This window comes from Homalodisca vitripennis, chromosome 1, assembly GCF_021130785.1.
Source record: "Homalodisca vitripennis isolate AUS2020 chromosome 1, UT_GWSS_2.1, whole genome shotgun sequence".
NCBI lineage: Eukaryota > Metazoa > Arthropoda > Insecta > Hemiptera > Cicadellidae > Homalodisca > Homalodisca vitripennis.
Genome location: NC_060207.1, coordinates 130,579,497 through 130,598,920, shown reverse-complemented (window position 1 = coordinate 130,598,920; position 19,424 = coordinate 130,579,497). Strand labels below are relative to the sequence as shown.

The 19,424-nt window shown below is 30.5% G+C and overlaps 1 protein-coding gene across 1 annotated transcript; it reads left to right on the top strand.

Annotated features, from left to right (window-relative positions):
* Positions 1 to 10,048: 10,048 nt before the first annotated feature.
* Positions 10,049 to 11,641, top strand: LOC124354740. The gene is made up of 2 exons (XM_046805413.1): positions 10,049 to 10,508; positions 11,497 to 11,641. The coding sequence occupies exons 1-2, from the start codon at positions 10,090 to 10,092 to the stop codon at positions 11,507 to 11,509; spliced, it is 432 nt and encodes a 143-aa protein (XP_046661369.1). The 5' UTR covers positions 10,049 to 10,089; the 3' UTR covers positions 11,510 to 11,641.
* Positions 11,642 to 19,424: the final 7,783 nt, after the last annotated feature.

Sequence of the window (19,424 nt, the reverse complement as noted above, 5' to 3'; positions counted from 1 at the left end):
CCAGTCAGAAGTAGGTTATCCCTTGATAACACTGTCTCTCTTCAAAGGCCGCAAAGCTCAGCCTTAGGATTTTGTTTGGTCTTAGAAAATTTTAGCATATCAGTCTATCTATAAAAACAGCTTACGTGCTTCCAATGAAGAACATCTTTAAGTTACAAATGGCTTGCTTAGTCCAAAGATCTTGCTGTCTGGTACACCTCCTTGTTTTTGAGGAATATGCTACAGGCTCGATCGGTGATTAAAGAACGTTGCAAACGACAAGACAACATGCTAGAGGTATTCAAGGTTATCCTCGAGGTGGGGACTAAAGATCTTTCTTATTTTGTTCCCCAGATTTACATTAAAATTCTGCAGCATTGTCTTAATCAATGAAAAAACTGTTAATTTACCAATGTACCTGATTAATCTATGAAGACAAGACATAATTACACATAATTTATATTTTAATCGTGATATACGTATCCGTTTTTAGATTGCTTTTAATACTTGAAAGACTATTAACATTTTTTTTAAAATAATTAACAACTTAAAACTAAATAAATCAGACGATTGTAAATCATTTTTGATTATTTTACCTAATAACTTATACGTTTTTGTACAGTTATTAAAAGTACTGCTTTAATTTTAGAACAAAATAAAAAAGACCTACTAATTTTATACAGATTATAAAATATATTAGGTATTTTAACATTTCCTGTAAGTCCATTTTATTAACTCGTTAAGTACATAAATATATTTGTCTCTAACAAAGAGACATATCCATGATGCCATAAGCTGCTACCAGATCTAATATCCGCTTAATTTGCATAACGTCATCACTTTTGAGAGTCATTACTGGCACTCGTGCACCCGGTGGAAATGAACGCAATATATTCCACTGTCTGCCACACAAATATTTGTGGTTTTGTTTCTATAATTCTATTCCATTACACAATATTTAATTCTTCACTTGGCAGTACGAGTCACGCTACCCACATAAGGATTGCATTTTATGTTATGATGTACATAATACTCGTATTATGTAGGTTTTTAGATGCATTTCCTTAGTTAACAATACAAACAAAGTAAAAGAAGTTTGAAGAAAATTTCTGTTCATGGTTGTGTACAAACAAGTTTAAAACTTAAATCACTTAAAACAAACCTATAATAACTGCGTTTTGTGAGACATATATAAGTACTGTTAAACCAAAACAAATACTTCCGTACGCCATAAATATACCACGTGTGAGCCGTGGACAGCTGCGCAAACAAGACCCTTTGTTGTTGACGGTGTTTAAACACTGTTATGTAGAACAACTGTGCACTCTTAATTTTTTTGTAAAGCAACAATATGTTTGTATATAATATAAATCTAGTATTTCAGGTGACAGTAACTTATTCTACAAATGATTGTTATTAGTGGTAATAACTACGTAACTTGTAACAGCTTTTGTACAACATATTTTTCCAGTCTTGGAGGCTGAAATTATTCCTTGACTGAGTAATTAAAAATGTTGTTAATTTAACCTATTTTTCGTTGTTGCTCATTAATGTAATTTGACTTATCAGGTTGTAAGATGGAAAATTTAAAGTCACTGTTTTAGTTATGGTAGCGTTTAACAGGATTTATTTTTGTCAAGATAATGGATATATTGCTGTTAGTAATCATATTCACGAATACAAGCAAATAAATATTTTTGGCGTGTTTAGTTATTTTCAATGTGATAACAATAAATGGATAGATTTTTTTGGTTTGAAATAAATAAATTTTAAAATATAATGAAATATAGTCAAATCATTACCAAATTCATTATTTGGTTTTATTCAAATATCATTTAGAGGAACGACAGGCGCGCGCACGTTGGATTGCACGTTGGATTTAACTGATCTTTTTTGTTAACTAGTTATGAACACTCGGATATCATTAAAAGAAGTAGTTTCACGTGCAAAGCATCTCCTACTACTACAAGACTGGAGATTTAATAATTATAATCGGAACACAAGCTTGAGTAAGGAATAATATCCATTCTTTCTAACCTCTTGTCCCTACGCTTGATGTTCCCTTACTCACAGAACTCTTGTTTTAATGCGTACAGTGACAAAACATGGCAAACCTAATATTCTGTACACATGCAATAATAAGAAGGAATAAACAATATCATTATTTTATCTCTGCTTTAATTTTGATATTCAATTAATTTATTTATAAGCAATATGACTTATAAAGTTACCATAATATTAAATGTTGTTAAAGTGAAACTATTTGAAATTTCTAGTTTTAAATATTGATTAAGTACAGCCAACTAAATTAACTTGGAAAATGTTAAGTGGTTAATGTTTACACTTTTAGCAGTATAAAGTGCTATTAGATGTTGGTAATTGATAAAAGACGCATACACTTTTGAATCACCATAATTTTGTAAATATTGCATTATTTAAATTACATATAAGTTATTTTTACATTAAATTTATTCAACGTATGAGACTTAATTTACATTGAACAAACTTGAACGATTTAATCTAAAGAGAGCAAAAAGATATTCTAAATGTTTTTGGTATTAAATATTATGAAGTTGTCCTCCTCTAAGGATCATATTAAAATTTTGAAGGTCGTTAAAAGATTGTATTAATGTTAAAATAATGCCAAATTTGGAATATGTATTTGTAATTGCTTAAAAGAGAAATATTTTCAAGAAGAGAGACTTACCTGAAAATCGTACAGTAACGTTAAATACGATTTTATTACAACCGTATAAAAAGGTTTAAAAAAACATTGGACAAGAGTTGTAACAATGATTGGGTCTCGATGCCCTCTTTTCTCGTACTCGTAATTGTACCGTCGGAGTCAATCTGAGCAATCACATGCTCCGGTCGCCGTCGCTCACAAAAGCCTAGGCCTTTGTTCTCGTTTTTAGTAGATGTCTCGTCTTTGGTAACGATGCTCCCTTTCTCGTACTCGTTGGTAAATTAGTGCCGTTCTGGATCTCGATACGCTATTTCTCGTACTCGTTTGTGGTGGAAGTGTGAGACCGATTTCTTTTAAATCTTTATTGTAATCTCTCACACTAAACACCATATGTTTTTCAGCACGTTGTCTCAAGAAAGAACTACAAGGATACCAGTCCAGTTGTAGTTTAAATTTGAGTGAACATAGGCAAAGATTTTTACATTAGTTTGTGGGTAATCATGTTCGCAACTAAAAAAGCGCATAATAAAACAAATTTACAATTGTATGTAATTTTATCATGTAATTTAGAAAAACATGTAGGCTAATAAAATGACCTAGTTGACCTATTAAATTGAAGTTTTGCATGCACTTAGAAATTCCCTTTATGAAACACGTGGAATGGAATACTCCTAACTTGCAAACTATATATTATGTCTTTATAGCGTATTTATGAATGTATAATTATTCTTTTACTTCCCTCACCTTCCTCATTATTATCATCTCAAGTATTCTTCTGTCAAGGATCACAAGATGTGATTGTAAAAAAAATTTAATTATACCAACTATTTATTTTCAAGTCATGTTACATTCCATAATTTACAAACTGTTACATAGTAAGAACCATCGATATTCTTATATTTTATAGACTCGGTTTACATCAATTATTGTAAATTTGGAGTTTACTTGTAAAACTAAATTTACGTATTATACGTGCAAGTATAATTGTAGGATAATTATCATATTTGAAAAATAAACTAGACCACGTTATATATATCATAAACTGATTAAATCTTCTTCTTGTTCCTTATGGTGTTTCTTATAAGATTACGAATTCTGAAACACAGCACTTTTATTTATTACAGCATATTCCCGGCAGTAAAGTCGTCACAGAGAAAAAAACAGATGTCATCATCACGAAAGTATTCATAATTAATTAGATTTCCTATGGAACTATCACAAATATATATTTATTTCATGAATTATCATCGATAATTTATAGTTTTAATCAAACCTTTAACAAATATTTTTCTAACTGTTATACAACGACTAATTTATTTTCCAAGAATATGATTAATGTAAACAAAGTCAAGGATCAAACATCTATTTCACTGAATTATTCACCAATCAATTTATTTTCTAGTTCAACTAGACATGTTATTTAGGGTCCAATATCAGTAACTGAACCTTAAAAATTCAGGAGCCTGATGCCTTTTTCGTTTCCATTTAAAACCTTTCCCAGCCAATCAATAATTCCTAAGCTTAAAAGCTATTATATGTCCATCCAGTTCAATAGGTTGCACCCTCAGACTGTTAAGTAATATTACATGTCAGTTTCCGTTGAGGGCTACTTATACTTATATTTACAGTTTACAGAATTTCCTGAATGGTTAAACAAAACTTCAGATTCATAAAAACGACCAATAAAATACCCACAAATATTAGAATAAGATTTATACACGTGACAACAGTGCTGTACATGTTTAATACACTCTTATTACACATTGCTTTTTTATTTTTCCATGAAGAGATTTCATAATGATATACATATATATACTTACATACATATATATATATATATATATATATATATATATATATATACATTAACTAGTATAAATGACAATAGCCTTATTTAATTTAAATAAACAATGAATCACAAAAAGTACCATTTAAAATATTAAAACTTAAATAACTTAAAAACCAACCGTTTTTTAATGGCCGCCATTTTGAAAATACAAATAAGATTTTAAAAAAATATTTTTTTACAACTTATGTTCATGTTTATAATATTTATGCCAAGTTTCAACAAAATCGGTAAACCCCTATTAAAAATAAAATTAAATTGTATGTAAAAAACAAAATGGCCGATCTAAGGTAAACGAAGCAAGATAGGACTATACATTACATAACATTTTTGGTTCAGTTTGACCTCCTGAACAATTTGGTGAAGTTTGGTCCCGTAATTTTGGGGCACCCTGTATATAAAATTACATATGATATATATATATATATATATATATTACAGGATTCCGTTCTGTCTGTTTGTCCTAACCGTGTAATCACTACATTTGTATTTCACTATTGTAATTTATTCTTTGCCAACTCAAAATTATGATTCTACGATATGGAATTCAGATAGGTCATAGAAAGTATAATTTTGGAATTCCTTTGGCTCAATAACTATATTTAATACCGTGCTTAACTGCATGAATTTGTAATATATTATATATTCTTTCCTATTCATTTCATTTACAGTTAGTATGGTTTCATTAACACGCAATTTATATGATATAAAAATACTGGCCTTCCAGGAATTAAAAAACCTTGTTGAACAACCAGTTGTACAATATAATAAAGAGGTTTTTATTATAAATAATGTAATTTTTAACGTACCTTGCGTTGAAATTGTCGTTTTAAACATATTATAAATGTTTAATTAGAGTGGTATTTATATTTTCTTGCAATATATTACTTTTTAATATATAATGCAAGTTGTAGACAAATTTGTATAAATTATATATTTGTGTAATTATATGAAATATAAATTGTATCGTGAATTTTACTTTTTGACAACGTAGTTTAATAACTACGATAAGGGAATATAATTAGTTACATGTAACAATTAAAATAGTCGTGAAAGGTTTGACTGAATCTCTTTAAAGCAAAGATAAAATGTAGCCACCTCTTCCCCGTTGACTAAAGCACAAAGAAATCACTCCAATTCTCTCTCTTGTGTATCACGTGCGACAGGTCCTACCTTCTTTCTGTCACTGAAGTTGAACTTTTATTGGATCAGCCTCTTCATTCTGCCACCTTTATTTCTTCGAACGATTTATATGTGTAGGCCTAATTTATTTTGTTGGACCATACTCTTTGTTTGTTTTTAATGCGCACGATGTGTAGCATGATAGCATGATAGGTATGTAACATGCTATTTATTGAATTCATAGATAAAAGTAATTCGTTTATTTGGTTGAAATAAATATCAATTATCTAATATAATACATAGTGCATGATATGTGTTCTAAAGGATTGAATACTATTTAAAGAAATATAATAAGTTTTCTTTGTCTAATTTGATCTAATGGAGTTCTCTATTCCAGCTTTGTTTGTTTCAAGGGTTTACCGTATCTAAAATGGCTCTATAAATTAACACCTTAAAGTTTATTAAATCCTTATTTCACTTTACACAAACAATAATACTCAATTAACGTATACCTACGTTTCTACAAAACTTTCCTTATAAATATATTCAATAAACTTTCATGGAGATGTTACAACAAGTTTATTGAACATATATTCTTAGTATTGGTTACAGCTACTGAATGTAGCGTCACGTTAAAAACGTTTATATTCTGGAATGTGGTCCATTAAATGTACAATGATTAATTAAATTCTGATCGGCATACATCATTACTTTACGCTTGTTTGCAGCACTAAATGGACTGCTTTGATCGTTACAACGCTACTAAAAAACGTACAACTTGATTTGAAAACTAAATTATGAGAGATTGAATAGTGGAAGATGTAAATATAGGAAACTGAATTGCAAAACAAATAAATAAATATCCTAAACATATGACATTTACTCTCTTATAAAGTATCCAACGTATTCTACCGGCTGCCCATAATTTGAGAAATTTTCCGATGATATAAATTTGTTTTTCTACTAGATTTTACTATGTTACATCTACCCTGAAAGTAGATAACAGAGTAGTCAACAATGTAAATTCCTTGTATTTTATAAGTTATGTTGCTATTAAATCACCGGGATACATATAGTAATATAAACTTACATAGGTCACACGTGTAGAGAAATGTTGAATGAGTGATTAATCTAGGACTGTCACCAGTCAGAGTTTAGAGTCGTTTATGACTGTTTATCTCTATATTAAACTACCTAGTTAGTGTGGTTTAACCTAATCACTGGAGAGATACACTGGAATTAACCATAAATATTTTTATTGTCCAGTATGTCTCAAATAGTTCCGTGAAAGCACTTTGATGACAGCATGATAGTAATACGCATAAGTCTATAGTGGCATGAGATACGTTGTTTATCATATCCTAACACACTATATTTAAAAAAACAATATAAAACCTTAATATTAAAATCTGTACTAAGGAATATAGGCTTCAACAGGTCTGCACGCTATAACTATTGTCAATAATTAACGCAATACACAAGCTAGAATAACAGAAGATAGATCAATTTATTTTTTAACCTTTTAAGGAGTTTATGGATCTCAGTGTATCAGAAATATAAGTTAAACTTGCATTAACATTAGAAAGATTTAAAATGATGATATTACAAGTAAAAGTACAGTTAAAGGCACATAAAAGAAAACTCTACAATCTTCTACGCTACCAAATACTTACGGAGTTTATATTCTACGAAGTTTATTTAGGGTTAAAATATATACAACTAATTATTGTTATGCCCGATTGAGTAAATACATTTAAAAATAAAGTTTGCCAGTTTTCATTGAGTACCTTAGTTAGGTTTTTAGGCGAAAACATAGAATGAGAAATAAATTAGTTAAAAATTTATAATACCCTAATTAGGCGGAAAACTTTACCAGCGTAATGTACGTCGGAACGTTCGAGGAGCTGTTGTAGGATGGGGTCCATACGAAATGTCTTCCATGGCGTGTTACTTTTTGGTAATATAAAGGAGAGTATAGAGATGCTCTAGCTTAATGATTGAATAAATCAATTGATCTTATTTGTTTATTTAAAAATTTGAAAGTTTAATAAGAATATGATAACAATCTCTAAAACTCGTCGTCGTATTTAAAGTTGTAACTAATGAATAATGAAATGATAAATAAATTCAAACGTACGGGATGGGTTATTTATAAAAACAATAGCCATAAAAAGTTAACATGTATTAAAAAAATGTTAAGAACTAAAACTACTTCTATTACTATTAATATTGCATTAAATTAGTAAAACATAAATACTGTATGCTTATTGCATTAATAATATAATGTCTTACAACCTCTTAAATATTAATATTAATGAGATCATATTGAATAATCATAACGTAACTTTTTACATGCTATTTTATTCTTGTAGGGAGTACACAAACATACAAATAAATCCAGAAGCCAAGAGCCTTTTGAGACCTACATATTGCTCAGCTGGGACATTTTCGAAACCTTCTGAAATCCTGAATACTCCAGATACTCCAGCCTCATTACCACCATAAATTCAAATATGGTAATTTATTATTTTCAAACACTAGTAATTTTGAACTAACTCGAAGCATTTCAGCTTCTTCAGGTGGGGGAGGTAATAATACATTCATAACTAAAGAGATTAAGAAGAAATGAAGGGGACAGATATGATTAAAACATACCAAAATTTGCTTGGAGTCCAGTCCAGGCGTTGTCACTGAACAGAGTGCACGTCCACAGTACAAGTCACGAGTACGAGAATCACAATCACACATCACACCAGCAAAGTTAAAAGTTTGATTCCCCCCTACCACCTGACGAAGAGGAAAGATTCCAATCCTTTCAGTTACATCTAGATATACAGTCAATAAAATACAATAAAATAAAGCTCACAAATACTGTTATGCATTTAAATAGATTTCTTTATCATAAATAAATATCTAAATTTTAGTTTTTATAATACCTTCTATAATCTATATACTTATAACATGTTGTTTAGTGTGCATGATTAGGACATTCACGCACAGTGCATCTGGAACGGATCCTTAGGGTACAATTTAAATACTCTGCAAAGTATGTATAACGTTTAAACATTATTAAAATGTGATTGAAGGTTTAAGAGAAGCCATTGGGTGGCACGACTTTAAGTTATACGTAGTTTCAGAGCACTTCCAAATATTGTGAATATTCGTAAATTGTTTTAATAATTAAAATAACAAAAAAATCAGTAACACCACTGAACTGATTTGTTTCAATGAACGTTGGCAAATGTCAGGAAAAATCCTGTTTCCTTCACAATCCTTCCATCGCTAAAAATAAACTTCAAACAAAGACATAAACTAAATAAAAATGTATGATAAATTTACCAATATTAAAAACAAGATTGATTGACGAAAACGCATTTAACAAATTTGCTGTTATAAAAATTACATACGATACATTTATGTTTGCCCATATAAAAAGAGTATGCTAGTCCCTATTGCAGTGGCAATTAACCCCAAGAATATATAACACTCCCGGGTCTGGTGAGGTGAGTATCAACTGATGTGGTCGGTAATGGGAAGTTAAAGGGGCAACAAGGTCTCTTCTCTTAATTAGTTCCGCAAATTCGCATTCTATTTGCATGGGCGGCTTTGTTTAATTACCAAGCCACCTCGGATTGAATAAATGTAAAACGGACTGTATACTTTTCCAAACAGTTTTATCAAACAGAACTCAATTTTCCACCAATGAAAACACAAAGTTGTGAATTAAAGTATAATACAATTGATTGGGTGAGTTTAAAAAGGAAAACATTCCAAAAAATGTTAAATTAAACTGAGATAGCCAAAGTTGTTAAATGACAGCAGTGCATATCTGAGTGCAAGAAGGGAAATATTCCACTACTTTAAGCTGGTCAAACATAACCTTAAAAATACAGTTGAGTTGAAGAAGGAAAACATTCCAGGAATGTTTTCCTTCTTAAAATCAGCTGCAAGTTGGCGCTACTGTCGTCTATTCAGTCAGCTGTTTTTATGATTAATTCTTTAATTTCTCCAAACAAATAAACCAAGCAAGTCACATTGTGGATTCAGTATTGTGATTATAAACGTGTTTCAGGTTATGTGACTGTTTCTTGACTGTTACTAATAATTAGTTATTGACTGCTGTGTCGTGATGTTTTATGTGAATCTTTATTGTATTTGAAGCACATAACAGCAATATTTAACCATGTCAGAATCAGACAGTGATGACCAACTCGAACCAAGAAGGAAGAAAGGTAAAGTCAACAAGCATCTTCATATAAGAGAAATGATAAAAATTGCAAGAAGTAAGGGCGAAGAATTTGTAACTGATAAAGGTAAGCTGGTTGAAAAGAAAACATGTAGACCTGATTGTTCTTGTAAGAAATTGTGCATGGCTGAATTTTCTGATGAACATAAACAATGTATTATGAAAAATCTTTATAAAGGTCAGCCAAAAAATGAGAAGGACATCTACTTAATGGGACTTATTGATAGAGTAGAGGTAGCAAGGCATAGGCCAGTGTCCGGAAGCTCCAAACAAAACACTTCATCTTATAAATACTTTGCAATGAAGGACAATACTCGTGTTCCTGTTTGTCGCAAAGCGTTTATTAATTTGCACGCTATTACAAGTAAGGCCCTATATAGATTGACTAAATTGAAAGAAGCAAATAACACCCCAGAAGATCGAAGGGGAAAACATGACAAAAGAGTGAACGCCAAATCTGCAGAAATAACTGGTCTTATTCATAGCCACATAACCTCATTTCCTACCAAGATCTCCCACTACACTACAACTCCACAAACGTACTTAGATGCTCATTTGACAGTTTCAAAAATGCACGACCTTTTTATAAACAAATATCCACATTTGTGTGGTGAGGTTAAGTATGAGTTTTACCTGAAGTTTTTCAGAGACAATTTCTCATACAGATTTGGCAGGCCCCAAATCGATGTATGCTCCACCTGCGAAGACTTGAATACCAAAATAAAATCAACTGTGCTGCGTGACACTGCTAAACGTGCTGCTGTAGGAGAATTAATTGCTCATAAAAATAGAGGAAAAAAGTTTTACCGAAAACTCGAAGAAATAAAAGAGTTAAGAAAAGTTAGGCCAGATGTATCCGGTATAGTATTTGATTTTATGCAAAACTTGCCCCTTCCTTTCATGCCTGTGCAAGAAATGTTTTATTTGAGAAAGTTATGGTAGGCCTATTTTGTGTTCAAAGTTCAAGATCTAAAAACAGAAAAATCAGTTTTCTATGTGTATCCAGAAGGAACGGCTAAAAGGGCCCTAACGAAGTATGTTCCTTTTTACTTAGTTTTATAGAGAACTACATACCTAAAACTGTGGAAAACCTCCATGTTTTCAGTGACTCATGTGGGGGCCAGAATAGGAACCATTCCATGACCAGGTTTCTTTTAGCCCTAACAATGACTGGTCGCTTTAAGACGATTCACCAATACTATCCAGTGAGAGGGCATAGTTTCATGCCATGTGATAAGACTTTCGGTGTAGTAAAACGGGCTGTGCGAAGGTATGACAGAATTTACTCACCTGAAGAGTATATTTCTATCATTTGCAATGCAAAGAAGAAACTCCCTACCTATGAAGTGGTTGCAGTACAGAATGAAGATATCACGGACTTTAAGACCTGGTGGCCTCTATTTTTCAAAAAAACACCTGGAAGTGTGCAAAATGTATCTGACAAATTTTCTTTGAGTAAATATAGGTACATCATTTACAATAGCCAGGAGAAAGGTTACGTGCAGACATATGAATATATTCAAGGAATAGTTTCAGCTACGTTCCGACTGGCCAAGACTGGAGAGGTTTCCCTTCCTAGTGCAAAAGCATATGGAGGTCCAGTGCCCATCATGAAGAAAAAACTAGATGACATCTCAAAAGTGACACACTACATTCCTGAACAGTACCGTGGATTCTATGAAGAGCGATTAGCCTGGCCTACAGGCAACAACTCCGACAATGAAGAAGACTAAAAGAAACGTTCATGGACCTAATCCTTTATTTTTAAACATTTTTTATATTTTTAAGTAAATTTTATTTTGTAACACTACTCATATTATGTGTTTTTAAGTTTCCTTAAATTTAATTTAAAAATTAAACGCATTGAAGAGTGTTTTCTGTTTTAAATTAAAAGGTTAAGTTGAATCATAATATTGTAGTAAAAAAATATAGCCTATTTTACTGCATTATATTTTTTGTGTAGGTACTTTAAAAAATGTGTGTACTACTAAATATGAAAATTTATTGAATTTTGATAATACATTATGTCTATTAAACACTAATACTGAAATATTTATTTTTAAAATCTATATTTTTACTTTGAGTTGAAAAAGGAAAATATTCCAAATGTTTAATTAGCATTTATGTTAAAAAATATATAAAATTCCAAATAAGTTAAAACTTAATAGAATAAACTTACACAGCTCTACATAGTATATGTTGGAAGTTTTCGTCTATTTCAATTAATAAATCTGCCAGAAGTTTTAATTTAGTTTTCCGAAAATCACGGTTTTGGAATGTTTTCCTTTTTCAACTCACCCATTCAATTATAGTATCACTTTTCTTGCCTTTATCATGTGTAAAATAGTGATTATGGAGCCTTTAATTTAAAGGATCCGAAAGGTCCTAGAACATGTTCCGCTTAACATGTGGCTCTGCTGAGGGTTCAGGCGAAATTTCTTATATGAAACTAGTGTCACGAATTACTGTGTACACATATAATTTATCAAGATTTCCTTTGCTCCTACAGACTAACAGACAATAACCTCTGATACGTAACATAAATTTAAGCAAGAATTTCTTTCAGACGAATAACACGGTTGGACTTGTTAATATAGAACATGTCCTTGTATCTTATAAATTATAAATAAGGGTTGAAGCAAAATTTGGAATCAATCGATGAACTATTTGTCGAGATACGTTGCCACGTGATACATTCACTTTTAGGCTCATTATGATAGGTTTCATATTAATATTCTAATAACGTTCAAGTGAGTTATAAAGTTTAGTACCACGAATAATGCGCTCAAATAAATTTTTATCACTGACTTTTATGTTTAAATTTCATTCATTTTCTTAATTTTACTTTATAGATAACAATTTCACAGGTTAAAATCTATTATGATTGTACTTATTGTTTATAAATTTGTTTATTCGGCAATTATTTCGTTGCGATCGTGGTTATCCATAAGACCAATGTTCAAAGATACAATAACGTTTACCCTAATTCCATGGAATGACATGCACCATCATCTACCTCAGTGTTGCTCACATAGAAATGAAGCTTCATACAAAATTTCAAGTATGGGTATGTTTATATATCGTGCGAACAGACAGACTCATGGTCAAACATACAGCAAAGAAAATTTTCCCGTTTGTCGAGTGTTAGTCTTAATGTCAACAAATTAATCACTAACTTAATTTTGATTTTGGGTCTGAGTTACAATATATTTTTAACTATAGCATGGGAATTTGTTTTGTTGTTGTTGAATAATGTATTTGTTTACAGCTTAGCTTGAAATCACTTGGCTTTCAACTAGCTGAGCGTTAACGATGCCTATCACACATTGGAATGGAGGAATAACAATTAATGTACAATTAATAGTAATTATGGACTAGGTTGAGAGTAAATAAAAGTTATAAAATAACAAAGGGATAGAGAGAAGCCCGACTCTTTGCTCAATGCGTCCAAGGAAGGGTTGATGTATTTAGACAATTTATAAGAACGGACACTCTGTGGCCAGTCAATATAGACTACAGGTATTCGTGACACGAATAAATTAAATTGAAAGATTTATCTAGTTTACAATAAAAGAAAATTAGAAGAGCCCGGAAATAAACCTCTGAAAACACCGATTATAAGACAAATGCTATATAATATACAGTTACATCCCTTTATCTAAATAACGGCAAGGAAAGCCGAGAATGTCACCAAAGCACCGCAGTTAAAGTTTTCTAGATCACGTTATTCCTCAAAGTAGACTTAAAAAAGTTCACAAGGAGGTGGCTATGAAAATTGGTTTGCACATCACTAATTAATATTCAATCTTTCTTGTACATTTTTAAAGGACGTTATTTTTATACGTCACTTACAAAATGAGTAATTTTTTTAGTCAAACGGAAGAGAAACTCTTTTCTTTAAATAACATGCGCCTATAAAACATTTGTTATAAAACCAAAGGATGCAATTATGTATTTCATTAAAGTGCATTCAATTTTAAAACATAGCTATCAAATGTAACTATATATTTTTACTTTATCACGCACAATACTATATAATCCTTTAATCTTCTACAAAACAAATTGCGCTTGATGCTAGTCCCAAATATAAGATTACTAATCCATTAATAATGTATTATCGTACCCAAGTTCAATAATAACACTGCAATACTCACTATTGCACATAAGTATTGCTCTCTTCAAAGAGGGCAACTTTGTCTGATGTCAATTATTTTGTTTGACGACACATGTTCTGTTCCCTTCAATTATATAAAAAGCTACAAGGAATCATACTCACAATGAATTAAAAAATTATAAACCAAATTATATTATTTTAAGCCCTTACTGCAACTCTTATATGGTAAAAGGGTTACTGTATTGAATATTAAAGACGGCTACGTATGTAGTACTATTAGCTTACATTATGTTACTACATTATTATTATGAAGAATGTCCAAGCACTACTACATAGCTACATAGCTGCTACTACAAGTACATAGCTGCCAAAAGTTAACTAATGACTACGTTCAATATATACATTTATATGTCTCAAGTATAAAACAATTTAATTTTTGTGTGATATTTGCGAAATATAATATAACCATCGTACTTTGTATACACATATTTTAATATAGCTGTCAGTATACAATAGCTAAATTCCAATTTGTAAAAGACATATGCAACATAAAAATACAATTAAATTTGCCACCTGTTATTTTAGAATGTAATTACTCATAAAGACCGATTTTCGACATTTCAAGAATAACATCTGGTTATTTAGATTACGGTGTTAATTAATTCTGTTGTAAGATTTAATTGATTTATAATCACTCATTAACTAGTAAATTATATTCAATAAGTTTGGTAAAACTAGTCATTATAATATAAACAGTTCCGTTGGAAATCCTTTCTCAATAACTTTGCTTTCCAAAATTGATTATTAAGACTGACCAAATGAATTCAAGAGAATACATATGGACAAAAATTCAATTGAATAAGTAAGGAGGGTTGTTATTTTTGAAAAGTACATTGAAGATTTCCTCGGATCGAGGGTAAACAATGAGCATACATTCGCTGATCACTTGAGTCATCAACAGTTCATTTCATAGAGCCGACATATAGACTCTTGAGGTTAGGAATATTTACATTGACCTATAGTCATTACATTTCACAGTTGATTGGGAGTGGAGTGCGAACTGGGATAGGGTCTCACACAAACAAATTAAACTACGAGAGTCGGAGAAAAGCTAAGAAAATGAAACTCGACAAATTACACAGTACTAGAAAAGCTAAGAAATTGAAACTCGATTACATTGCTACGACACAATCAAACTAGACTCATGCCACACATATGTGTGAACCCCCATCCGAATCATAAACTAAAAAATAGAATGCCATCAACCGTATTGCGCAGTGATCAGAGGGACAAATATCGCGACCAAACTGTGGTATGTATTGTTGCATATAACATTCATATGTTATAGCCTCTATATCAATGGTTTATGTAACCTTATAAATTTTAAGCGGCATCTGATCAGATGCATATAATGGGTACATGACAATTGATTGACAATTAAACTAGCATATATTTTCATATATTATGATAGGGGCTTTAATAATAAATATCATTCTATTATAAGTTATTATGTATGGGTTATAAAAATATCTCAGGACTATTTTGATAACTTAATTAGTACTGTACATTATTTCTATTGAAACCATAACACAAAAAATATAAAGTGGATATGTCTTTATTTATTTAACACTAAGTAAGAATACAATGTTATGAAGAGAGAAAGTGAACAATTGTTTAATTTGACCTTTGTTAAAACCAACCAATTCACCACGGCACGTTATTGATTTCCCTCTGGCGTATTTAGCATCATCGGAATTCGTTTAACACTTTGTAATCTGGCTGAGAAACAAATTAACTTTTCATTATTTGAGGAGCTGGAAATATTTCTCTTCTCTTTGTCTCTCAGCATAACATCTTGACAACGAACTAATCTAGAGTCTTGAAATTTGGAATGAAGCCTTATATATCTATATATTAATATATATATACATGTATATATATATATATATATATATATATATATATACTTTATATATAATAAATATGTATACATATATACTTCATATATATACTTTCAAAGAAATTTCGTAAATTTTTTAAACAATTTCTGAATCTCTTTGATAATCTATTGGTAATGTCTTTTTGACATGTGCGCTTCGTACTAACGTGGTAAAACCACATACTAAAATATTTGATGCAGAGTTTATCGTACACTATAAATAACGTATGTAGTGCTATAAATATTGAAAGGGCTAAAATGCGAGGAATTGCTTTTGAACTTCAGAGAGATTTAGTAGTAGTGAAGAGTGAAAGAAATTTTAATTCGGTTATTGAGTCTTTGGCCGCCCTATGCCAATATCTTAAAGGGTTTTCTTGACTAGAATAGGGGTTGTATTGTGCTCTCGGTCTACTTTTGGATAAGAAAATAATAATAAAATAAATAAACTAAGCATGAAATTAAATCACGAATCAAGTGGTGGTACTAATATAACAGGAGTTACATAAAAAATCTTTTTATTTATACATACGTTTAGATATACAATGCAAATGATTTACAAACGATAAACTCCAGTTTTGTATGTTTATAAGATTGAAAACGGGAAACCGTTTTGGCGTTTTTAAACCAAAGTGTAAGGTTATATCTCGTGTTGCATATCTCCGGAAATCGCTATCCAATTAGACTGTTTAGCATGATTTTATATAATTTTACAATGAAATTAAATAAACTAATATTAAATGATCATCTTAAAATTTATTCTTGACAAGGTGGTTCAAAAATGTAAGTTTGGTCTTGTCGTAGAGCACTTTTTTTAAAATTACCGTTGCGTTTTAAGCTTTTAATATTTAACACGATATATTTGTATACGTTTTGTTAATTTTCAGGACCTGGCGTCTGCTGGTTAGCCTGGCTGTCTAGGAACATAGAAAAGGAGTCTAGCTCTAGTTCAGCTGTATTATTTAAAGTGGCCTGTATATCATTATACATAAATCAATAGGTGTTACTCATCAGTTATGTTCTGTTTCATACATCCTATTTATAATAACTATTTTCTCTGCACCTGAATAAATAGTCCTGAAATTAATCGTTATTATTATAAATTATATTTTATTATGACTCATACTGAGACTAATGATATGTTAACGATTTTTTGTCATCAGTTACTTAGACGGAGTGTAGTACCTTAAATATAACATATAGTTTCACCCATAAATTTAGTAGCAATGACTTCTAATTTATACTTTCCAGTTTGCTTGTTTTGTTATACATTCAACTCTATTTCTTGTGCCCATATCTCAAATCTCAATAAAACATTATAATCTGTAGTTCCAGCAGGAATAATTACAGATTAAACGTGTTTTTTTTTTTTTTTTACAAAATATACTTCGTTCCATAATGGCAGCTAAACTGTTCAATACACAATTAAGTTAGAGATCACGAGACTAACACAAATTATCATGAAAACAAATACATGCAATCTATATTAATTAATAAACAAGATATGCACAAAATGTACGGGTATAATACAGGTTTAAAACGAGGAACTAAATGTTCTCAGTCTATAAAGTTTAAACAATAAAAAAAAGCATTTGAGCCTATGGTATTCTACTCAAGAGCTCTGAGGCTGAACAGAGTCTACGTGGCCGTAACTTCCCTTGTGATCTAAAGTGAACCTACACTTTATAGCGCTGGTGCTTGAATTTTCAAAACGAATCGGTGTGTATTTACAAAATTAATAATATTCACATTTCTTTAACATTGTATATAAATTTCAAACTCATTGGTTTATTTAAAAGGAATAAAATTGATTTATCTTCTTATTTTATTTAACTAGATTTCTAATATTTGAAGACTTAGGGACTTAATTTGACTTCAAATGCATCTCTCAAAAATGTATGTATATTACGTAGTTAAAAGGGTTTAATTAATATCCTTCGGCGTCTTTTCTTTGGATTAAAACTACTATTTTCTCGTAAAATACGTTGAAAATTATGTAATGTTTGTAATTGCTTGAAGTAAAAATAAAAAATTTCATTGTACTGTAAAACAATCAAGAAATAAGCTTATGTTAACTCTGAATCTTATGTTCTCAGTGTAGAATATTTGTATTTATTTGTGACTGATTAATTTTGTAAAATTACTTACATTAAAAACGTGTAATTTTTAAGTATAGGAACAGCAAATTTTCTATTTGTTGTGTGTCTGGAATGATTTTAAAGAGATATGAATTTAACATAAAACACTCAATTATGTTTTCCAAATTAATTCTCATATTGTAATCTCTTTCTCTTTCTATACTCTTTGTATACCACATAGCTCTCTTCATATAAGTACCTAACAATAATATTCAGACTCTAATTATTGTTTTTACTAAAATCCACTTATCTATGTTTAGTAACTCCATATTTAAAAAAACAAGATAACTATAATTCTACTTCTTTAATTTAGTTGGGTAAAGTAATTGTCCTATATAATGTGACAAATATGTATAGAGATGTTTTATAGTTTTATTTTAAATTCAATATTACAAGAATGCCTTTTTTTTGGTGTGTGGTAAAAATTCTATTCATTCTGTTTTTCAACTTAACATCCCAAGAGAGAACTGCGTACATATTGGTCGATGGAAATTAAGTGAACTTTGGGAAACATTTGTATATTGTTCTCATGTGTTGAAAAAATCAGAATACATATGTGTACAAAAACTGAGTCAATCATATACAATTTAACATGTTACATTGTAACATACGTAAGGTAATGAAATTAAATGGCAAACTGTCAAATTGAAATGTCGTATAAACTTAGCGAAGGCTGTTATGGCATACGTGGTATAGCATCCGCCTACCCACATTGTAACTGATATAATATGCCCTTAAATTCAGGTTTTAATATTTAATTTTCTTTGTATCCGTCCAAATCTTTAGGTATTTATCTTATAGCCAGTAAAACAATAAACTATCAACTACTAATTTGAAAGCATTGTCATATTATTCTTCCCACGGCACTTGAGATATGTTTTTTTAACAATATAAACGTATCCGTGGCAGAATTATGAACGGAGAAGTTGTGTACAGTGATCTTGTTACTCATTCTAGACTCCATTTGTAAACATTCCTTTATGCGTAATTGTAGGATAGGACTGTGTATTCCCTTCTTCACTGTTAAAATGGAATGTTCATTCTTCCATTCCTGTTTTTTCACCCAACATTCTACTGTGTTACTTTCGTCGAGGCCACAAGATTAATTTCAAGGTCTTGCCTGGTTTCCAGATCTTTCCGTACATTAAAACATCACTACAGCGATACACAACCATCGGCATAAGACCTAGGCTAACAGTTGGTACCAAGTGTTAGTAGAATGTAAAAACTAGTTATTGTAATGTCTGTCGTACTTCAGAAGTTTACAACTTTACATAGTAAGAACAATACATATACTTATTTTTCATAATTTTTTTGTAAATTTAATATTAGTTTCAGTTGAAGTTTACGTACAATT